We start from the raw sequence: 24585 nt of genomic DNA on the forward strand, positions 1-24585 counted from the left end.
GTTTTTCTTATTTAACCAATACACCACAATTTCACATAAACCAATATAAATATTTACAGAGTGCTTTATTCTTCTGATTATCAGTACCAGCTATTCAAAATATTTAATTTGAGAATTTACAATGAAAGAAAGTTGGTGGCCCTCTGACACAATTCAGGTTTCTCATGCGGCCCCTGATAAAAATTAATTGCCCACCCCTGCCTTACACACTCTGTCTGGGAACCAATTGAGTTCGTAAGCCAAGGTATCACTGTACTTCCTCATGTCTTTACAAAACATACTAACCTGTCCCAATATCAGTTCCTGTGCAAGTGACTGTAAGAGGCAAAACAATATAAAATCAGCCGGACAGTTTTTAAGATAATTTAAGATAATTTTTAAGATAATTTTGACAGTTTTAAGTAGACTGAATTTTACTACCATACCTGAATAAACTCTCTCAGCACAAAATGAACCTTTGCTCCCCTCTAATGTCAACGGAGTTACCACAACGTGATAAATGTCTCCACACTGGACGTTTGCAATATCACAGCTGCTCTCTCCAGCAGACGTAGTACAATTGTAGGAGTTGTCGCTGCCCATTATTTCGGCTATGTAACGGTGACTACTGCCAGTGGTGAGCCAGTGCAGCTGCAAAGAGTTTCCAGCCATTTTGTACAGCCTGACGCGTGATGGACAACAAGCACCTGCCAGACAGGGACAATGAGGCAGCGACCAGCATATTATGACTGATATTTAATTGAAAGAAAAAAAACTTTTCATTGAAGAAGTCTATTTGTTTATGTATGTGTAAGCCTTACACAAATAGAATAGAATAATGAATTATATCAGAAACATTTTTCCTAGGTTAAAATTGCCAACTGGGTCTTGATTGTTAACTGTGCCTTTCTGAACACAAGTTTTAAATCAGGCTTAGTTCACATTGTTGAGGAAATAGGTACACTCCCTATGTGGATAAATGTTGCTAGTTAACATATACATCATGCAATGGCTAAAATTTGGGTTTCTGGGAGTTTCATGCGACGTTACCAGATGCTGTTACCAACAGCACAAACTAGGCTGTTCTGGCAGTAATGTAGCACATCAGGGACAAGCTACTCTGGATTTCTCCGACAGTTCAAAATCATGTCTGTTGGGTTAACGGAGGACTCAAAATTTGAATGTCAGATGGTACAGCCTTCATCCTACATTTGACCCTGCATTTTAGGTGATAGAACTGGTTGGAAATGGAATGACTCACTGGATGAGAAGCCCTGGTATGTGCAGTTGACACTGTATCCACTGTGGCTGGAAGCCTCCATGATGACTGTGTAGTTTGTGCCACAAGTGATGCATCCCATGAGGCAGTGGAAGTCCTGGGTGTGGCAGCTTGCATGGCCACGCGGTGATGTTAATGACGTCAAAAATGTATAAGCACCTCTCGCGTGAGACCATGAAACATTGGTCATCGACTGGGTGACTTGTTGGACAGTGGGACTGGGGGGACAACAGGGTTCTGTGGGAGGAGAACATGTGTACAGTGACAGTATTTAAGAATAATGACAAATTAGCATTGTACAGCAATGATGCTGTCACAAAGTGTCAATTGTTTACCTGTTTCAAGTGTTTCGGAGTAACTGGATAAACTCTGTCCAGCAGAGCTAGTTGCTCGGACAGTGATCTCATAGATGAAACCACAGGGCAGACCTGTGATGTCACAGCTAGTTCCACTCGAAGTGCAGGTATGTGTGCCATCTTCTCCCACTGCGCTCACACTGTAATTGGCAGCACGGTTGTTTGCTGTCCAGCTTACAGTGACACAGGAAGAGTTTTTTTTATCAAGATGGATATTGGTGGGCATGCAGGGAGCTGGCCAAGAAAAAGCACAAGGTAAATATTTCAAGTGATAAAACACGGGTCATCCGATGCTGCCAAATGTTTCTTTGAGTGCACAGATGTCAATCCAGATCCAAAAAAGGCACATCATGTGTTAACAACTGTGGTTTCGAGCGAAATGTCTTCAGTTTTAGGCTGAGATTTAGATAGGATTTCTTTTTACCGACATCTTTCAAATAAATTTCAAAACAGCTGATACATAATCTACTGTTTTCACAACGGGGTACTAAACCATTTGTTGTGATGACACAAGGTGCTCATACATTTTGAAGGTTTCACAGCAGCCCCACGCGGGAAATCATAGTTCCGATGTGGCCTGTGACGAAAATGAGTTTGACAGCCCTGCTCTCATAGTCAGTGAAGAATCATGTTCTACTTCATGTTACAATGTGTTTAACTTTGGAGTTAAATACTATTGCATTTAATATTTTACAACAGCTTGTTTTCAACCCTTTTGGTACACTTATTTTATGTCATTCTTTTGTGTTAGTTTTCAATTCTTTAAGTAAGTTATTCCCTCTGTCAATAAGCGCATGCTTACTGTTCAAACAGTGTATGATGTTACAGTTGGATACAATCAACATCAATAAATTACATTTAAGAATAAATCACACTGCCTAATTTTTCATTATTATTAACTGAGCCCTAGGGCGGCCAGTAGTCGAGTGGTATGCATGTCGATTTCACAGTGCGGAGGTACCGGTTTAAATTCCAGCTCCGTGTGGAGTTTGCATGTTCTCACCGGGTTTCCTCCCACATTCCAAAAAACATGCATGGCAGCCTAATTGAACACTCACTGTAATTGTCCCTAAGTGTGAGTATGAGCGGCAATGGTTGTTTGTCTGTGATACGTTGGCAACCAGTTGAGGGTGTCCCCCAACTACTGCCCGAAGACAGCTGGGATACGCTCCAGTAACACCCGTGACTGCCTCGATCTTCTTCTTTTCTTTTTGGCTTTTCCCTTCATGAGTCGCCACTGTGCATCCTCTTTTCTCACCCCAGCTACCTTCATGTCCTCTTTGACAACATCCATAAACCTCCTCTAAGGTCTTCCTTTCGGTTTCCTGTATGGCAGTTAAAGGCTCAGCATCCTTCTCCCGATATAGTCACTCTCTCTCCTCTGGATGTGTCCAAACTAGCTCAATCTGTCCTCGCTGACTTTCTCTTCAAAGCCTCTAATTAATATGAGTTGTCCCTATGATATACTCATTCCTGATCCTATCAAACCAAACCTCTTCATCTCTGCTACATCCAGCTTTGCTTCCTTTTCTTCAGTGGCACTGTCTCCAGTACAAACATCATGGCGGGTCTCACCACCGTTTTATACACCTTTCCTTTCATCCTACTTGAAATCCTTCTTTCAGAAATAACACCTGACATTTTTCTCCAGCAGTTCCAGCCTGCCTGGACACACTTCTTCACCTATTTCCACACTCTCCATTGCTCTGGACAGTTGATGCGAAGTACTTATAATCCCCCACCTTCTTTATCTCTTCCCACTGTAGCATCACTCTTGTACATGGGTCCCTCTCATTGACACACATATATTCCGTCGTGCTGCGACTGATCTTCATTCCTCTCTTTTCCACTGCATACCTCCACCTCTCTAGTTTCTCCCCCACCTGTTCCCTGCTCTTGCTACAGATCACTGAAGCAATTGTTGCCAAATGCTAAAAATAAATATTTCAAGTGAATCCCTTGTGTGTGTGTGTGTGTGTGTGTGTGTGTGTGTGTGTGTGTGTGTGTGTGTGTGTGTGTGTGTGTGTGTGTGTGGGTGTGTGTGTGTGTGTGTGTGTGTGTGTGTGTGTGTGTGTGTGTGTGTGTGTGTGTGTGTGTGTGTGTGTGTGTGTGTGTGTGTGTGTGTGTGTGTGTGTGTGTGTGTGTGCGTGCGTGTGTGTGTGTGTGTGTGGGAGTGTGGTGCATTTAGCCTGATGTAAAATTTAATATATTTGAAACCATTCACACCGTTCAAAAGAACCATTCAAAATGTCACCATTAGTTTTCAGGAAATGAGTAATAGTGCGTGAACTTTAAGTATTATACCAATTTTCATTGGTGATTGAGTCATGTTTTTCTTCATTCTTTGATTTATATATAATATTTATTTTGACTTCAAGATGGCACTGCGAAAGTGGCTGCCTTCAGAGTAGCTCTTATATTTTGTTATTCTACTTCTTCTTTTCCTTTCCTCTTCCTTTCATAACTTTGCTGCTATGAATTGTGAATTTCTCAGTTGTGAGACCAATAAAGGTTATCTATTCTAATCAGATCTAATCAAATTTATATTTGATTGATCCAATCGAATCAAATCTAATCTAATTTAATCTAATCTAATCTTCGTGCATGTGGATGTGTAGTTTACCTGTGTCTTTGGTGTAAGATTTGCATCCAAGATTACAGCCGCTCATGTCATTGCAGGGTGTCACAACCACACTGTAGGCATTGTCACAGCTAAGGTCGGAGAGGGCACACACTGGTGCAGTGTTGTTGCACAGGATGACTTCTGAAACATCAGCAGCTCGAGTCTCATACTGATCTGCTCCACGAGATGCTGTCCATGTAATCTCCAGAGTTTCTGTGCTCACCAGGGAGACAGATACACCCTCTGGACAACATGGCACTGACAAAGATATGGTACACCTAAGTTAAGACTGAGGTACATTCGGTCCAAATAAAAACATATGTACTTACATGTAGTATGGTTGATATGAGGTCCTTGAGGACTGGAGCCAGCATAGTTATAGGCAAACACATACATCTGGAACATGTAGCCACATTGGCAGTGGAAGGTGCAATTGTTGTGGGTTGTGTTGCATGTCTCTTCACTACCATCACCATTCTTCATTAAGGCCATATAGCTCTCCGCAAAGAGCTCCATATCCCAGGACAGAGTGCAGTTTCCTTCCAAAGACTCCACCAAAGCTAAAGATTTTGGTAGGCAAGGGACTGAGAGAGGGGAGACAACAACAATAAAGCAGTGAAAAAACTGGAACATTATTCAACTTTTTGAATTAATATCTACTGTAGTCTTTGTGGATCTTGGATTGGATTGGATATACCTTTCTTAGGATGGGAGAAGAAATGGTCCTGAGTGAATCAAAGTTGCCATACTCACAGGTGATGAATTCAATGGGAGTTGAAGGGTAGCCAGGACCTGCTTCATTGGAGGGCACAATCTGGATTGCATGCACCTCTCCACAGCCGACTGGTGAGAGGACGCAGGAGCTGGATGTGGTGTTACAACTGAGGTTCTGATCACTCATCACATAGTATTCTATGTTGCCATATGCCTGCTTGTTTAATTCCCAGGAGACAGACAGTCCAGCCTGGTCTCCAATCATCACCACAGAGACTTCAATGGAAGCCGACGACGATGGTCCTGTGAAAGACAAGACACATCCAATAATAAACCAGTTACACAGTATAGGTAAAACTGTTCTTCAGACTTCAATTGCCAATGAACACATAAGTTACTCAAAGAAAAAGTTGTCTCAGTTTTATTTCTGTAATGAACTGAAATAATCCATTTACAACAATTTACTGTAAACATATTCATATTGGATCTGTTTAGAATATGATGCAATCCATTTCTTTTACAAACTCGCCCATTGCAGCCCCCTTTTACCGTGGGCAACAACATACCACGTGACTCTTTGCAGAGAGCCGGTTCTTTTGGCTCGGCTGAACTTCCGGGTCGAATGTACGCTGGCGCGCTTTTGGCTGTCGCTGTTCGCCCGCAAACATTTTGGCTTCTTTTTGGTTTTTACGATTCCTGTACCACTGGAAATACTCGACAGTCACCAGAGGAACTTATGGTCGAACTCCAATCCGCTTTGGCTGTCGGATCGTCTCGTGATTCCGGTCGTTTATCCGGACCGCGAACGAGAACACGGACGAGAACAGGTACGATCTCCACCCACCTGTACCCGCTGTTGAGGGCTAACCTGGGCGCTGCCTGTCTCTGGACGTTGCTGGTTGCTATCATGTCGCTCCTCCAACGACCCGTTGGACGGCTGCAGTATTCGGCGTCAGAGCTGCTTGAACTCCGCTCCCGGTGGACGAGCGTGCCACAGGCGATTTTCCGATTCCCGGAAATCGCTCGCCGCCCTTCCCGGAGGTATATCCACCGCGGATCACGTCGAGACTTTCACCTCGACGACTCCAAGGATATCACCTCCCTGTGGTCATCTTTCCGCCGGCCACGCAGAGGTTACAGCCGCTCCGTGCAACACCGTGTGTTGGCCGGCCTGGCTGGGTCGGCCAATGCCCCTCAAAATGACACCACCAGCGTCACTTTCGGCCTCCTGAACATCCGCTCGCTTACGGGTAAGGGTTGTCTTATCCAAGACATCCTTAGTGACCGTAAGCTGGACTCTTCTGTTTGAATGAGACCTGGCAAACGGCGGGGGACTTTTCCGTGTTGAACGACACGACGCCACCTGGGTTTGTTTACCTCTCAAAACCCCGCCTCTCGGGCCGAGGAGGCGGTCTCGCGATATTTTACCGCGAGATCTGGAAAGTCACTCAAGTACCAGTCCCGGAAACTCTCTCATTTGAATGCCTTGCGTGTCAAATTTCTGGTCCATCTCCCACAGTTATAGCCACTGTATATCGTCCCCCTAAACCACATCGTGACTTTTTAAAAGACTTCTCAGCCGTCCTCACACACCTCTCCACTCTGTCACCAAATATTATTATCCTTGGGGACTTCAACATACACATTGACAATTCCACCCATCCCCTCACCAAAGACTTTATTTCCTCATTGGAGAGTTTTGGCTTACACCAATTCTCTGATTTCCCCACGCATATAAAAGGGCATACCCTGGACTTAATATGCTGCTGTGGTTTTACCCCCGCCAACTGCACAGCAAACGAACTTCCTGTAACGGACCATTTCCTCGTCTCATTTAACGTTCCCATCACACTCTCTCCCCAAGCCACCGCGCATCATCACTTATCGGAACATCCAACACATTGACACTGTCACCCTCACTGCAATGGCTGCCAACCTCAAACCGGACTACAACCCCCCCCCCCCCCCCTGATAAACTTGTTTCCCAATACAACACGGACCTTGCACACATGCTCAACACCCTTGCTCCTGTTAAATCTCGGTCAGTCCAATTCACTCGATCCGCCCCTTGGTTCACCGCCCAACTCCGCTCCACCAAGGCGAAAACTCGGCAGCTGGAAAGACTTTACAGAAAGACCGGCCTCACCACCCACCAGGACATGTACACAGCTCACCTCACCCACTACAAGGACTCTATCACACGCGCAAAATCGGAATACTATTCTGGACTGATTGATGCTAACAGTGGGAATTCACGGACTCTGTTTTCCCTATACAACAAAATCATTCAACCCCCTATCTCTCTCCCCCCACACTTTCACTCCTCAGACACCTGCAACGCACTACTTCTGTTTTTCACTGAAAAGATCAACAAGATCCACCAGCACCTCGGCTCCTCTGTATCCCCCCCTCCCCCAACCTTCCTACTCCCTATCAACTGCTGTCGTCTTTTGAACTCCCTCATCCCTCCTTACTTTCTGACCTCATCACCAAGTCCAAGAATTCCACCTGTCAGCTTTACCCCCTCCCTACTGTCCTCATCAAATCTTGTCTACCTGCTCTCCTCCCTTTTATTTCAGCTACTATTCACTCCTCACTGTCCACTGGAATTGTTCCTGTCCCTCTTAAAACCGCAGCTGTAACACCAATCCTGAAAAAACTTGGTTCAGATCCCAATGATTTCAATAACCTACGTCCATTTTCGCATCTTCCATTTATCGCTAAAATTCTCGAAAAAACCGTCGCCTGTCAACTCCACTCTCACCTCACTCATAATAACCTCTACGAACAATTCCAGTCTGGTTTCCGTCCCCGCCACAGCACTGAATCAGCCCTCATAAAAATCACGAACGACCTTCTCATAGCAGCAGATACCGGCTCCCTCTCTATTCTCATCCTTCTTGATTTATCTGCGGCCTTTGACACCATTTCTCACCCCATCCTGCTCAACCGACTCTCCACTCTAGGCGTGACACACACCCCACTCAGTTGGTTTCACTCCTACCTCACTGGCTGCTCACAGTTTATCCAAATTACCTCATTCACTTCACGGTCCTCCCCTGTGTCTTCTGGTGTGCCCCAAGGTTCTGTCCTGGGGCCCCTTCTCTTTATTATATACCTTCTTCCCCTTGGTGATATCTTCCGCAAATTTGGAATTCATTTTCACTGCTTCGCGGATGACACCCAGCTCTACCTCTCCAGTAAACCCGACGCCTCTCTTCCACCTGCATCTCTTACACTTTGCCTCTCAGAAATCAAATCCTGGTTTTCTCATAACTTTCTCAAACTAAACAGCGAAAAAAACGGAACTTCTCCTTGTCGGTACAAAATCCACCCTTCACAAAGCAAACAGTTTCTCTCTCACCATTGACAATTCTACCGTGTCCCCCGCCCTTCAGGTTAAGAGCTTGGGTGTCATCCTTGATAGCACACTATCTTTTCACTCCCACATAAATAACATAACCCGGTCTGCATATTTTCACCTCCGCAATATCAATCGTCTCCGTCCCTCTCTCACCCCTCACACCACTGCTATCCTCGTCCACAGTCTCGTCACCTCCCGTATCGATTATTGTAATTCACTTCTTTTCGGGGTCAATCAAAAATGTCTCCATAAACTCCAACTAGTCCAAAATTCGTTGTACTAAATTCATCCTGTCTACTTGATAACTAATGTTAAGCAGATTCCTTACTTACAGACAGTGTATTGTAGGTGTTTAAATACCTGACATGTTTCGGCGACTACTTCCGCCTTCGTCAGAGTGTCACGGATGTTGCTGTGACGCGCCATTTTCAGCTGGTGTTGCTATGAGGGCGTGACGGTATTTGAACACCTACAATACACTGTCTGTAAGTAAGGAATCTGCTTAACATTAGTCCAAAATTCCTCAGCCCGGATCATCACAAAAAAACCCTCATTTCACCACATCACTCCTGTCCTCCAACAGCTCCACTGGCTCCCTGTTAAACTCCGTATTGAATTCAAGATACTTCTGTTTACATTTAAAGCCATCCATAACCTTGCCCCCCCCCCTATCTGTCTGACCTAATTCAAATCTCCGTTCCTACTTGGGCCCTCAGATCCTCTTCCTCCCTCCACCTCTACACGCCCTCTGCCCGTCTCACAATGATGGGGTGCAGAGCTTTCAGCCGCTCCACTCCTAAACTCTGGAACTCACTTCCACCCAACATCCGCAACATTGACTCCCTTCCTACTTTCAAATCTCACCTGAAAAACCACCTCTTTAAACTTGCTTACATGGTCCAATTTATTATGCTGTTTTATTATTTATTGCTTTATGCATAATTTTACTGTTTTGTGTGTTGTCTTTGTTGTAAAGTGTCCTTGAGTGTTCAGAAAGGCGCTTGTAAATTAAATGTATTATTATTATTATTATTATTATTATTATTATTATTATTTCTCTGTTACAAGACTCTCAGCTTGGCACATCTATCTTTGGTCGTCAAGCGCTGATACCATGCCCGTTTTCTATCTTTCTGTGCTACACCACACCTGGTTCAACTGATCAGCTCATCAGCAAGCTTTGAAAAAGCTTAGTAATTAGCCTGGCGTGTTTCAGCAGAGACAAATGGAAAACTGTTAAGACAGCCGCCCTTGAGAACAGTGTTTGGAATTCATTGCTTTAAAGGACAACCGACGTCTTTGTACAAGTTGTGTCCATAATTTGTAAAATGGCTTCAAATGACTTCTACTGAGCGTATTTTAATAAGATTCCACCGCATATAGCTATATTATACGTTTTAAGACTCGATCTGAATATTCAGGAAGTTTTTTTTTTTCAAATGGCATGCAAACATACAAAGCAACAGAAAAAAACAAACAACACTGCAAACAAAACACAACAAAGGTAGACAAAGCCATTGGTTTTGAATAGCTCGTGGAGCTTCTAGAAGTAAATCTGAGGTGTGTCTCAGCAAATCTTTCTGCATACTTAATATTTTCCAAATAGTTGGCAACATACATTAGGTGACATACTCGCATAATTGCGTAAGAGAAACTCACATACATTAGGTGACATAATCGCGTAAGAGACAGTACCTGATCGCACAGGAAATAGGAGTTCCTGACAGATAATCATTATACAAGAAGAAAAAAGAGGAGAGAAGAAAAAAATAGAAGAGAGAGAGAGAGCGGGGGGGGGGCAGGGGTTTTAACATTTCATCGAGTCTGCACAACATAGTGAAATTGACAAAAAAAGAGAGGGGGGAACACCAGATGAATTGGCAAGCACATCATCCTATGCCATATTTCATCAACAAATCATGTGTTTTGATAGCATTTGGGTCGGCAGATGGTTGAATTGTTTTCTGATATAGTTTCATTTCATTTTGAAATATTACAAATAGGGGTTTCCTCCCACAAAATTTAGATTCATGAATATGATGTTTGGCAAGAAAAACTAATAAATTAATAATAAAATATTTATCGTTGGTCTTGTTGTAATATCCAAACAGCATGTCTTTGTAATGAAATATGAACGGAGAAGTGATTTTACATTGAACATATTTGAGAATGTGTTTCCAGAAGCGAGTAGTTTCGGGACAAGCCCAGAAGAGGTGAGTTGCAGTTTCAGGCTCAGCTTCACAAAATGTACAAGATATATCCTGTAAGGACTGTATCTTATGTTTAATAGGATAGCAACGGTGCAAAAGTTTGTAGGTTATTTCTCTTTGTTTGTTTGTGATGAAAAATGTATATGGGAGGGTCCAAACCTTTTCCCATGGGATATTTGGGACATACGTTCTCCAGTGAGGAACAATGTATGCAACCGTCACAAAAGATTTTTGAAACAAATGTCGAATTGCACGGTTCCGATTTCGAGCAATTGATGAGAAAAAGAGTTTCCCCAGGGCAGTTTCTGTCACTGGAATTGGCGGTGGTCTGTCGGGAGTAGCGGAGTGACCCTTGAACAGGCTTATGATACCACTTGGGATGGCATCCATAATGATGGCAAAGTCCTTAGGGGTCACAGGGATTTGATGTGTATTGAGAAACTCAGCATAGTTCATTAAATCATTGTTTGTGTTAAAAAGTTGCTTTACATAAATGGTACCCAAGTCAATCAATCTCGACAAAAACAGTGATTTGTTTTTGTACAAAATATGACAGTTATTCCAGATCATACATGAATGTGGAGAGAAAGAATGGTTATACATTAGGCACCAGGCTAATAAAACTTGTTTATGGAATTTTGGCTTATGGTTAACAGGCAATTGTTCAACCTTATAATTACATTTCAGCAAGAAAGACAGACCACCAAGTCGGGAAAACATGGATTTTGGAATGAAATTCCAGATTGCATCAGGGCTGCACAGATAATTACGCAGCCAGTTAATCTTAAATGTATAGTTTAGAGAAGTAAAGTCCAAAAAATTTAGGCCTCCTCCTTTAACGTCCTGGATGTGACAGAGTTTCTTATATAATGAGTTTTATTTTTCCATACAAAGTTATACATTATTTTGTCCATTGTCTTACATGCACTTGGATCCACATTTAAAGCCATTGTAGGATATACAAACCGAGCGATTCCCTCACTTTTTGCTAGCAGTATTCTTCCGTTTAATGATAGATCCCTTTGTAACCAGTGATTAAAGCGCTTCTTGGTTTTATCAATTATTGGATCGAGGTTCAGATGACAACGCTCTTCGTCGTCTTTGGCTATGACAACACCTAGGTACGTCACTTTTTAACAGGTATGTTGTATCGCATACACTCATTACATGATTTCACAGCTAACAACTCACATTTATTTATATTAAGCGAAAGACCTGACACTTTGGAAAACTCTTTAACCAGAGCTATGGCCTTTGGAATTTGCTCAGAATTTTTCAGTGACCAACAGTGATAAGATTTGTGCTGAAAGTAAGAATAAATAGGGAGAAATGGGACAACCTTGACGGATGCCACGGGAGACGTACCATATTTAAGCAGTATTGAGGAGTTGCAGTTGGTGTACAGTGTCTTAACAGCTTGAGTAAAGTAGTTTCCAAAACCAAACTTATTAAGTGATTGAAAAATAAAATGGTGTTCCAAAGTGACAAAAGCTTTGTAAAAATCGAGAAATAAAATAAAACTATTGTGGTTAATAAGTTCCTGATAATCAAGAATATCCAATACAAGACGAACATTATTGGCAATGTGTCTTTTATTCAAGAAGCCTGACTGTGTTTCACTAATTATATGTGGTAAGGATTTTCTAATTCGGTTTGCAAGGATGGAGGCTAAAATTTTATAGTCTGTATTTAATAGGCAGATAGGGTGCCAGTTTTCAAGAGATGATGTGTCTTTTTTTGGTTTTGGAATGAGAGATATAAGACCTTGAGAGAGTGAACAGGGGAGGGAGCCTTTTGAGATGCTTTCAGAAAAAACATTTAGCAGGAAAGGAGCCAAAGGGTCAGAAAAGGTTATATACAATTCAAAAAGTAAGCCCATCGTTTCCAGGAGATTTATTCAGCTTGAGCTGCTTAATTGCATCTTGCACTTCAATTAGATTGATTGGTTGATCACATTGTTTTTTCTCATTAATGCTAATAGTTTTATTGGACGTAATGGATTCTAAAATTGACACTGGCTATTCTTGCATACGGTTGGAAGTATATAGGTTACCATAGAATTTTGAGCAGAAAGAGGAGATTTTGTGGTAGTCTGAGACAATTTTGTTATGAATTTTTAATGTGTCAATGGTTTGTTTTTTAGATTTAGATTTTTCCAAGTTAAAGAAGTACGATGAGCATTTTCCCCCTTCTTCTAGCCAACGCCTACTGGATCTGATAAATGCACCCTCTGCTTTTCGTCTATATATACCATCAAGTTTATCTTGGTTGTCTGCTAACTTGGCGTGATCATCCTCAGATAGGATAGCTGATTGACTGGAAAGAGACATTATTTGAGCACATAAATTGTCCTCTTCCGCTCTTCTGTGTTTCGCTAAATTGCTGCTATATTTCCTCATATATTTACCGATTTCGTATTTTAGAAGTTCCCATTGGAGGCTGAAAGAGTTTTGAAGAAGGACTGTGTCCCAATGAGACTTTATTAACCTGTTTATATTTTCCTTTACCTCATCATGGGCTAACAAACTATTGCTCAGCTTCCAACATAAAGCCTTTGGAATATTCGTAACTGGTGTCAAGGTTACCTTAAGTGTGATTATTTTATGATCAGACAGTGGTGCTGGGTGGTAGTCTACTTCAACGAGGTCCGCAGAGATTGTTTTAGATATCAACCAGTAATCCAGTCTATATTGTTTTGAAAGGTCCTTAGAGTGCCAAGTATATGTTTTTAGAGAGGGAAACTTTTTTCTGAAAACATCATATAGGTTGTATTTCTCCATGAAGGTGATGAGGTATAGATTAGAGACTGCTTGACTTGGTGGTGGAAGTCGATCTAGTTATGTTATTCATAACTACATTAAAATCACCACCCAATTAAATAGGCAGTTGGATATTTGTTTAACCAGTACTCAACTTTTTTTTATCAATTTCTTCTAACAATAATATATTTTTAGGACGTGAATTGTACCCGTATGTATTAATCATGATAACATTTTTATCAGAGATTGACAACATAAGTATGATATAGTGACCTTCCGGGTCACTGTCATGACCAATAATTTCCCCAGAGAAATTTTCTTTTAGAACTGTGACACCGGCTGCTTTTTCCGAGCTGTGTGCTCCCCATAAGTCTCTTCCCCATTGACTTTTCCAGAGACTGACGTCATTTGTTGTACTATGAGTTTCTTGCAAAAACAAGAAATCACACTTAAATTTTCTGAGAAACAAAAATACAGCTTCGTGTTTCAAGTCGTTCCTTAAACCCCTGGCATTTAGGGAGAGAAGGGAAAGAGACATAGGGATGAGAACAGTAAGAAATAGACAAGGAAAATAGAAGAAGTGAAAAATTAAGCTAGGAAAAGTAAAATATAAAAGAAAATACTTTTTTTTTTTAATAAGAACTAAATATAGAAAACTCAAACAGCAATCCACGGGATCACTTCAAAAAGAAAGTGCTCACACCAAAGGTTTGGTGAAGCACAGTCTCTATTGAAAAGGAAATAGAGACTAAGGACTGCTGAATAACCAAAAGTAGATCTACATTTAAACATAATAAGAATCAGAATCAGAATCAGAATCAGAATACCTTTATTCGTCCCGCAATGGGGAAATTTAAGCCCATAATGTATGATGCGTATCATAACGTGTAGAGTATTCAATTTCTATTTCGAGAGCAACTGCTTTATTAATTGATTATTTATTATTCTTTTAATACTATTAGCTTAACAGCCGGGTAAGTCAAAAATTATTTACAGGTATTGGAGGATACTTAGAGGTTAAGTCAGTCAGAACCTCCTAAATATCCACAAAGGCACGGCCTCCCACAAAATGGGCCTGCTTATGTTCCTTTCTGGCCTTGTTCACTTGGGGCCACAACAGACGCCTCCTCTCACGTAACTCTGGTGGGAAGTCAAGGGACAGCCGAAGACCTTTAGCCTGGAGGAAGGAGTTACCCGCTTTCGCTGCTGCCCAGATGGCTTCTTTGTGGATCCTGAAGGCAAACTGGATCATTATAGGCCGACTCCTGGAGCTGTCTGGGCGTCTCGGGCCGAGGCGATGGATGGTGTCCACCACACCAGGGATCTTGTCCTTGGCCTCAGGCAGCACACCCTGAAGTACTTGTATGGTCTCCTGGCGGATATTCTGCTGGATGTTTTCTTCCAATCCATGGAGGATAAGATTCCAACGTCGATGATAGGTCTCCCACTTGGAAATGCGGTTTATCATGTCTTTGTTTAAACTGCGTGGGTGAGACTCCAGTTTTCCCAATCTATCCTTTATTGCAACCGTTTCTGTGTGCATCTGGTCCAGAGAAACTTTCAAGCCATTTATTTGTTTTGTATTTTCTTTACTCTCTGCTTGTACTTTTGCAATAGTCACTGAGTTCATCTTAATCATAGCCTCTAGGGCATCAGCTTTTGTGTTCATTAGTTGCCGCAGAGACTCAAATTCAGCGAGCAGAATTGCCATGAGGTCCGGGTGAACTGGACCTCTGATATTGCGAGCTATTTGGGCTGCTGGTGAAGTAGGGGAGGAAACTGTGGTAGAGGTAGCCGCAGGAGAGAGTGGAAGCGGAGGGAACGAATCTCCCACCACATTCTCATTGGAAGCCACAGTAGGTTCACCCCGCAGGTGATCGTGCATATTAGCAACAATCATGGCGTGACTTTCTTTTGGACGACATACAAGAGGCAAAGAAATCGTATTTTCACTTTCACATCCTGTAGTAGCAGCATTAAGGGGTACAGGGCTGACGTTAGCTTTGGTGTTAGCATCTGTAGTCCTGCCTTTTCTTTTAGTCATTGTAGATCTTATCTGGTCTCAGATCAAGCAGAGACGATTAGACGTTATCTTGCAGTTGCTCACATGTATTCAGGGCTCATTTGGTGTTCAGCAGTCCTAATGAAAGGAAGCACTCAGGAGTGCATGTCCTCCTCCGTCGCACGTTGCTCATGTGTGTCCGCTCTGCCCACTCGGCACGGAAGTCTTGTTTTTGAGTTGGTGACGAGTCCATACGTGATGTCACTAAAGGACCGCCCCCAGACCAAAAAAAAGGACACATTGTAGCAGTCCTTCCATCACGTCAATGTATTTTGCTGTACATGTTTGGTCTGAAAACTGTGTTGCACCCGAAAGCCGCTAGAAGAGGGCGTCCAAGCTCCATATAAGGTATTTATCAGCCTGTGGAAACGGAGGTGGCCACAGGAGGTCGCCATTTTGTGCCTCTTTTCTGGTGATCGATTTCCCCCCCAATGTTGCCTCAAAATGGCATGGAATAAATTCTTTAATCGATTTCAAACATGTATGCTTTCCTCTTCAGAACTATTTGAATGTGTAACAAGAAAGCATATTCTCCGAATCTGTAGCCATTGTTTGAATTCTCCAGCAACGCAAGACGTCTTGGCATGACGTCACGAACTCGGGGCGGGACTTTCTGAAAATACCCAATTCGCAGATCAATTTTTTTGCAGATTTTGGACACTTTAAGTCATTTTTATTGGTGTTTTGCATTTGAATAAAAATATCATACTGCGTGTTTTGGGTATTTTAGATGCTATAAAACGTTTTTCTGATGTCAGTTAAGAAACAAAAAAGTGACGTCGGTTGTCCTTTAAGCAAATATAAAATGTGATTGTGCTTCCTTACGTGTTGTCTGGTTGATGTACAAACTTCCCTCTCCCTTTCGATCTTCAGCATCCCAGCCATACCCCATAATCACATAGAGTGAGCCAGCTTTCAGTCCAGAGAGTGTCACATTTGTGCTGGTGGTGTTCTGTTTCATGGTTGTGTTGGAGAAAACCATGTAGACGACCATGGTGTACTGAACAGCACCATCAACCGGGTCCCATGATATAAAAATGCTGTCATTACTGGGAGAAGAAGTAGAAGGCTCAAGATGGGGTAGAGCTGTTGATGAGAAGAAACCTTGATGAGATTTTTGGTTTGAACGCAACAGTCGAGTTTCGCGGGCGTGCTGCTGGAGCCTATTTTGCTGTCTTTGGGGAGTAGTAGGGTACACCCTGCACCCATCCAGCCAATTGCAGGACAAAAAAACTATTCACTCTCAGTCACATCTATCGACAATCTTGAGTTTTCCATCAATTTAACACGCATGTTTTTGGAACGTTGCATAAAAACGTAGTACCGAGAGAATCCGCACGCAGGAGTGTAAGAGAATGTGATATTTCCACAGAAAAAGGCCAAAGGCTGTGTTAAAACACTAGTCCACGTTGCTGTGAGGCCGATATGCACCAGTTGCTTGCTGTGCCGCCCAATGTGTAGAAAATATGATTGTTCTTTTTTCTGTTGATTTCTTCTTTAAATGCGTCATTAAAAATAATTGTACAACTGGGTAAGCAAAGACTTTTTTGGGCTGTGGAGCTTTTGGGCTCTACTTTCATGTACCTGTGCACTCTTAGAAATGGCCGCAATTTCATTTTTCTGCTGGGACAGGTCTAGCTTACTAAACATGGAGCTGTCACAACCCACAGTTCATATTGACAAATTATTTTCCAAAACTTTTCCTAAACATTTGTGTGCATTTAATTTCTTTCATAACTTTGCTGCTGTGAAATGTAAATTTCTCCACTGCGAGACTGATAAAGGCAAATCCAATCCAATCCAATCCAATCAGGGCATTTTTAAAATCCATATAAATTATTATATTTTTCTGTTCTTCTGGCAAATTTGAAGTATATTGGTTGAGAGATGCGAATGGCTGACAACCAGTTCAGGGTGTACCCCGCCTACTGCCCGAATACATATGTGATCCTCGTGAGGATCAGACACTGTAGGTACAGTATGTATGTATGTATGTATGTATGTATGTATGTATGTATGTATGTATGTATGTATGTATGTACGTGTGTGTGTGTGTGTGTGTGTGTGTGTGTGTGTGTGTGTGTGTGTGTGTGTGTGTGTGTGTGTGTGTGTGTGTGTGTGTGTGTATGTATGTATGTATGTATGTATGGATGGATGGATGGATGGATGGATGGATGGATGGATGGATGGATGGATGGATGGATGGATGGATGGATGGATGGATGGATTAGAGAGAGACATGTTTAGGCTAACAGTGTGCCAGGTGGCCGTCACATCACTCTAACCCACCACGATGACTCATATTTTCCATCACTTGTAATTACAATTTCAGACATTTTATGAACTACAAATGCCTCTGACGATGTGTTTGTTTCTTCTTATGAAATAGAAGAACCCACACAGTGTTTGTTCATTGTCAACTCTCTTTTATACTTCATTTTAAGTGTTTTTGTTTTCACCCTTGGGCTTCTAATTTCCAGTTTTCGGTTTCAGACAAGACCTTTAATTTCAGCGCATCCCGAGTGCAAACAACAGTTAGTGTTTCTGCATATCGATTACATGTGGCCCCTTGGGTAAGGGTGGAGGTGAATAGCAATGGATATCGGCTGAATATGAGATCAACTCTTTGTGTTTCACATAGAGAGCTCAGGTAAAGTTACCAGTTGCAATGGACAATCCCAGAAGGCTGCTGTCATATTTCTCATGCAATAATAACTGAGTTGCTCAAACATTGTTCCTGTGTCGGGTGTGTCTGATTATGTGGTAAGAGACAATAGAGCACATCAAATGACTTCTTCTGAGAATGAGGTGTGAAGTGATTTTTTTTACATATCAAACTTAGTTTTATGTCTTGATCAAAGTTACCAGACATGAAAGTAGGAAAACTACCTGTCTTTCCAGTTACAGATGGAGATGGCTGGCTGCGACCTCCGCTATTCACTGACATGATGCTCAATGTATATGCAGTGTACTGTGTGAGAGAACTGATCTCAGCTGGGGAGGAATAAATTGTATCCTCTCTGGAAATCCCATCAGAACTCTGGATGCGAACAATGTAATGAGTTGCTCCTGTGACCAAGTTGAACTCAACTATCAATGTTTGGCTGTCCTTTGGCTTGACTTTCTGTATGGGATCCATCACTTCGGGTGCTGAAAAAGTATAAACAACTTAAACCAGGTACATTTAGGGAGGGTAAACAGATGAAAACATGTCATAATACAGTTGTCATCATATTAGAAATGTAAATCTTCAGATTTTAAAATTACAGTAAAAAATTTAAGATCATACATTCTCCATTTTTGGGAATCATTCCATGTAAAATAATTGATCTGGTTTACCACATAAATGTCACAGTACGCTTCAAAACGTATGTGCTAACCTTACCTGTTAATGACTGCACTGTTACAACGACTAGTGGGACTTGGTCAATGTCCAATGGTTTAACCGTGAAGCGATATAAATTGTTAGGGGATAGCGAGTTGACAGTGCCCATCACTGTGTTTTCACCAAATTGGGTGAAAGCAATGATGTCTTGTGAGCCTTCTAGGGCCACTGTGATCAAGTAGGAGCTTGCTCCAGGATACCTGTTCCATTGGAGAGTTGCGCTTCTGGATGTTTGCGTGAACACCGACACGGTGAACACTGAATGAAGACGGGAAACACGTTTGTCACACATAAAATCATTTTAAAATGCATCTTTATTTTGGTGATTGTGTTGTGAGATATGAGGGGTGATATATTGTAATAGATTACACTGATGCTATTACAATTTTTAAAATATAAAAATACAATACCTGTTTGAGCTGAAGCCTGTGAATTTTAGGGGAAAGAAATTATTCATACATTCACTTTCAAACAATTCATGTTAACATCTGTTTGTACATATTTTTTTTGTCCTTTTCATCAAACATAGTCAGTAAATGAACAGAACGTTCCTTACCTGTGTACATATACACACCAAGACAAAAGCAACCAAATCCTTCAAGGTCCCCATTCTTCAAAACTCACTCTTCTGTTACAAATCTCTCAGCGAGGTTTCAATTTAAAACTCTGTCTCCCTGTGAACTGTTTCACTCTTCTTTAAAACGAATCTGGTATGTTTTGGTATACAAACACAATGACACGCCTTTTTAGCATGTATAACCAATCATAGCAAAGCAAACAAATGACAAAGAAACTGGACTTTATTTTTATTATATTTTTATTTAATAATAATAATAATAATAATAATAATAATAAATTACAAAACTATGTTATTAAAAATAATAGTAATAATAATAAGAACAGCAACTATAATAATACATAATAATAAATAAATTACAAAACTACTTTATGAAAAATAATATTAAAAATAACAACAAGAAGAGCAACAATAATACTATTATGGTGGGCAGTAGGACCATGCCTCTCACCCAGCTTGGATACAGCAGCGGTTTGGTTAAGCTTGTTTTTACAGCAGTTTCCAATGCTTGTTGAGAACCACTTGTTAGCAGTTGGGATAAAGATGTGTGACAGTCAATTGCGTGTGCTCCTTCCTCTCCTGCTACCCGGGTGACCCCGACGTTCGAAACGTTCCTGGCAACGGTGTCTTCCTTGGCCATGACGCCCCGACCTTTGCAACTTGCAGCCGCTACCTCAACCGAGAGGCTGCCCGAGTTTTGGCAGAGCGACCGGTCTTCGTGGTTTCAGAATGCGGAAGCACTTTTCCACCTACAAGGATTCACGACAGGTAAGCCGAAGTATTACATGGCCGTGGCGTCCCTCGGCCAAACGACTATACGTCGCATGATGTAACTTCTGTGCGCACCCCCACAAAGCGAGAAATACAAGGCGCTCAAACAGCTGCTGCTCAGAAGATTCACTTTATCGGACTCCGAGATAGCAGACAGGCTCCTTTTCCCTTCCCGGACTAGGCGATGATCACGGCAGTGGATCTCATGGACAAAATGGTGTCGCTGTTAAGCTCGGATGAAGGCGGATTCCTTTTCCAGCACACATTCCTCTGCCAGCTACCACCCTCAGTGCGCAGTTTGTTAGGCAACATGGTGTGCCTGGCCACCGGCGACTATCAAGGTTTGGTGGAAGTAGTGGACCGAGTGCTACTGGCTACACGGCGGTTCGGCATGCAAAGCGTGATGGCCAAACCCCTCTGTGAAGCGGCATCAAACGTCAATCCAACCGTAGTGTGGTCACATGGAAGCGGGAGGAGCGGGTGCCCTCTTTTTCCACCAGCGGTTTGGCGCCAAGGCTCGATGTTGCGTATCCCCCTGCACCGACGAGGCTCGGGGAAGTCCAGCGGCGACGTCCAGTAGCAACGGTGGGTCCACCAACGAAAGCCATCTGCTTTTCATCACGGACCCCTTGTCGAGAAGAAGTTTCCTTGTGGACAGTAGATCGCAGGTCAGCCTGCTGACGCTGACAAGGCGGCAAGTGGATGCGGGCCTCCTCTGTGTGCAGCTAACAGCTCACCCATCACCAACTTTGGTTTCTGGTCTGTGACTGTATGCTTCCGTGGACTGGATTTACAACGAAATTTCATCGTAGCCTCAATCACAGTTCTGAGGGAGGAGTTCACTACAATGGAGCGCCTGGGAATCTTGAAGAGTTCAACAGCCCGTGGGCTTCACCATTACATATGGTGCCTAAAAGTGACGGTTTCTTTCCTTGCGGTGATTTTCGTTGGCTTAACAATATAACCACAAATGACCGTTGAACCATTCCGCACATCAACGATTTTTCGGCACGTTTGGCCGGCACCACAATCTTTTCGAAACTGTATTTAGTCTGCAGTTAACACCAGGTGCCGGTACAAGGATGTGCCAAAAACTGCGGTGATAATGTGTTAGGTTAATGGTTACAGGTAAAGCAGGTTAAAAAAAGTACCTTATTTTATATTTTGGTTAGAGGTAAAGCAAATCGCATAGTTACGCATTGGTTTACAAATGGTATTGAAGGAAATAGATACATTTATTTAGATATATTAAACATTGTTCAAGATAAATCACTTTGCTGCTGTGAAATATAAATTTCTCCACTGTGAGACTAATAAAGGCATATCCAATCCAATATCCAATCCAATAAAACCTTAAAATAGTAAGTTTGATCAGTATCAATATTGCTTTGCTTGTAATCAATAGGTAACAAAGCCCCCAAAGAGGTGGTGTTTGGAGACATATGTTTCAGTTGCCAGAAGATCTAAGGGGATCCGGCTGGCAGACACAAAGGAAGTGTGAAATGGCAACAGAACCAAATGCTGGACAACGCTGATGAAAGGAACTGACCAAACACTAACTCGGCAGGACGCAACTTTTGATCTACCTTGCACCCCGCCTGGAAGTCGGGGAACTACCTTGGGAGCAGATACGTGAACCAGATGCCAGAAGGACCAAATGGGAACTTGATTTCTTTGTGTGGGACAAATTTGAATATGCATGTGGGACACCTTTAAATCTGGGCTGCTCAGTCTCAGTCTTTTGTCTTTTGTCTCTCTAACTGATTTGGGGCACACAAATATTTTCTGTGTCAGGGAGCTGAGACCCAGAATTCTGCATTAGATCAATTTGTTAGGAATAAATAATCTGTGAGTAACTTGCCGGCTTCTTTGGTGATCTCTCTCACAACGAACATGCCAATTGTGAGGTTATAACGTTGCGCAATAAGGTAAATATTTAATTCCGTTCAAAATTGTTAAGAAGATGAAATGTAACTGTTAATGTTAACATTAGCCTGTAATATTTTAACCTAACAAGTTTTGGTGACCCCAGACGTGTTGAGAGGGATCACACGTGTCGTTTGTCGTTGGGGCTCACAAGTTATGGCTGGTCAACGCCGCAAGGGCGCGTTGCTCAGGTAAGAAAAAATAAAAATAAAAAAAGAGGTGAGGGTACAGACCTTCAAGTGCACACAAGTGCGGTTTAATACTAGTTAAAACCGTGGATGGCAGGGAAATTTCAGGACCATCACTTGGATTTATCGCTCCTCTAAGGGATCCCACAAACAAAAAGGTAAGCAGAATACACCCGTTACAATCAAAATTCTGCCATTGAACACTGTAAATCAAAGAGGAGTGTTGGGTCCGACTGATCGATCCTTAAAAGTTTATGTTTTGTGTAATAAGTGTGCAAAATAGTTCAGTTGATTGAACTATTGCTTCACCGTAGCGGGAGTAACGTATTGACGAATAATTACAAAGAAGCTGGAGTTTTGAGATCTCCGGGAGAGTTGGGAGCCTCCTAAAATTATATCAGTCGTAAACGAAGGATCTTCTTTGTGGGATATGACCAAAGACTCACAGTAAATCATCAATTCGAAAAAGTAATTTGGCCTTAGGGTTTTGTGTGTGGGCACGCGTGCGGCGAATGTGTGTTTGGGTGTTTTTTGGTACGTGCTCGTGTGGATGTAAACGTATGCGCTTGGGTGTGTGCGTTTGTGTGTGCGTAAGAATGACAATGGACGCATCCAGAGTGATTGATAAGATGAATGAAATGAGTGAGTGGAGAGAAATTGTGGAATGTTTTGAAGAATTGGAGACACAATTTTTGAGTGGAGTGAATATAAAGAAAATTATTAAGAAAGAAAGAGAACGAAGGTGTTTGGAAATTGGAAAATGATCCATCATTTGTGGGATTTGGAGATAATTGGACGATAAAAGTTTTGGCACAGCAATTGCAAGAAAAGAATTGGATTTGGGCAAGGAAAAACTGGAATTGGAGAGAAAAAGTTGCAGGATGGCGAGAACGGTAGTATTGAAAAACTATTGGAGAAATTGAGGAAATGTGGCATGCATAATTTAGCAACTGCAGCCACTGCATTGTGTGCTGTAATGAAAAAATAAAATAATAAAAAGAAGCAAGAGCCCAATGAAAAAAAAAAGAGTTTAGAATGACCAATCGTGCTAATGTGTATGCTGGGACTGATCTCCAGTTAGATAAGATGATACCAACAGGCGCAGATGAAGGACGGGAGACCTCCTGCATATCAAGAGATGATTTTGAAAAGACAACAGGATGACATAGTGGCACCTGTGGTGACGCTGGGAGACAGAAAGATTACAGAGTGTTAAAGGATCAAAGTGGCTCGACCATGAGACCCCCACCTCAAGTAGACACACCTCAGCCATTAAGACAGTATGACAGAAACGCCAAAGCGTCGCCAATGTCTCATAGTCACATTTATTGGAGGAAAATTGTAAGTAAAAAGAGCATGTGGAGATTGAAAGTCAGAAAGCGGGTACAGGTATGTTGAAATGTAAAAGTTGAAATTGGAAAAGTGGCCGAGAGTCACGGCATGGTGAAGGCATAGAGAAAGTGAAAGAGGAAGTTGGCACGTTTGATGCAGCAGGAACAGATGCTGAAGTATGTGATTGAGATAACAAGCAGGACAAAGAAAGTGACAAATGTTGAGGATAGGTATGGCTTAGGGAACAAGAGACTAGTTTTTGACAGATTGATGAGTGAACTGGAAAGGGTGTGAGAATGACAGAAGACAAAATCAAGACACATCAACTGGTAAGTTATGACAAGGTGAGTAAAATAAATAACTAAATTAATTAATAGACAGATGACTGAATGAACAGATAAATAAGCCAATAAATGAATAAACAGAGGCTGAACTGGAGTGAATTTGAAGGCACAAAAACATTTTTTGTTAGATTGGATCAAGTGTTGTCACTAAAAGAATTGAACACCTTGAAGTCAGGATTCCAATATTTTTGTCTGCGATCGGGGCAAATAATTTTGTGATCCAACTTCAAGCGAATACAAAATTGAATGAAAATGTGCGCTTGGGTTTGTCTGTGGGCGCTGATTTGTTGAGAAAGAATGTGTGAAATAACAGTGAGAGGAATATATCAGTGTGTGTGTATAGTTCCGCGACCTCTTTTGGAAGCATTGTTAAATAAGGATTCAGATTGATAATCAGAGTTGAAAGAGTTATGTCCGATAACACATGAACAAATTTGGATGTGAAGTTCCCAAAGAACTATTGTCCTCTTATTGATAAGACAATTAAGGAGATGTAAATAATAAAATGTTAGAATTTGATTTTGCTGACCAGCTTAGAGAATAAGAATCTATATAAAATAGTTACCCGCAAGGTTAAAATGGAATTTTATGTAATTGTGATGATGATTGCCGAATGATTGGATATGTTTTTTTTTTTTCTGTGACATTAATGTTGTGAGTTTGTTTTTTTTGAGGTACAGGAACGCAGAAGGTGCTATGGAGTGGAGTATGTATAT

At 41.8% G+C, this 24585-nt stretch overlaps 1 protein-coding gene across 2 annotated transcripts in view; it reads right to left on the reverse strand.

Moving 5' to 3' along the window:
* Window positions 1-19423, reverse strand: part of LOC148895354 (fibronectin type III domain-containing protein 7) — a 30409-nt gene extending 10986 nt beyond the window's left edge. For both annotated transcript variants that reach the window (XM_089000775.1, XM_089000776.1), the window contains exons 1-12: window positions 19288-19423; window positions 19142-19157; window positions 18732-18989; window positions 18236-18496; window positions 16172-16432; window positions 4991-5254; window positions 4567-4821; window positions 4238-4495; window positions 1594-1848; window positions 1241-1495; window positions 426-686; window positions 286-315 (exon numbers count right to left, since the gene is read on the reverse strand). In XM_089000775.1, the coding sequence (XP_088856901.1) occupies window positions 286-315; window positions 426-686; window positions 1241-1495; window positions 1594-1848; window positions 4238-4495; window positions 4567-4821; window positions 4991-5254; window positions 16172-16432; window positions 18236-18496; window positions 18732-18989; window positions 19142-19157; window positions 19288-19341 (2428 nt within the window). In that variant the 5' untranslated portion in view covers window positions 19342-19423. The remainder of the gene's footprint in view (window positions 1-285; window positions 316-425; window positions 687-1240; window positions 1496-1593; window positions 1849-4237; window positions 4496-4566; window positions 4822-4990; window positions 5255-16171; window positions 16433-18235; window positions 18497-18731; window positions 18990-19141; window positions 19158-19287) is intronic.
* Window positions 19424-24585: the final 5162 nt, after the last annotated feature.

This window comes from Hippocampus bargibanti, linkage group LG07 (genome assembly GCF_051943395.1).
Source record: "Hippocampus bargibanti isolate YZ-2025 linkage group LG07, ASM5194339v1, whole genome shotgun sequence".
In the NCBI taxonomy this organism is placed as follows: domain Eukaryota; kingdom Metazoa; phylum Chordata; class Actinopteri; order Syngnathiformes; family Syngnathidae; genus Hippocampus; species Hippocampus bargibanti.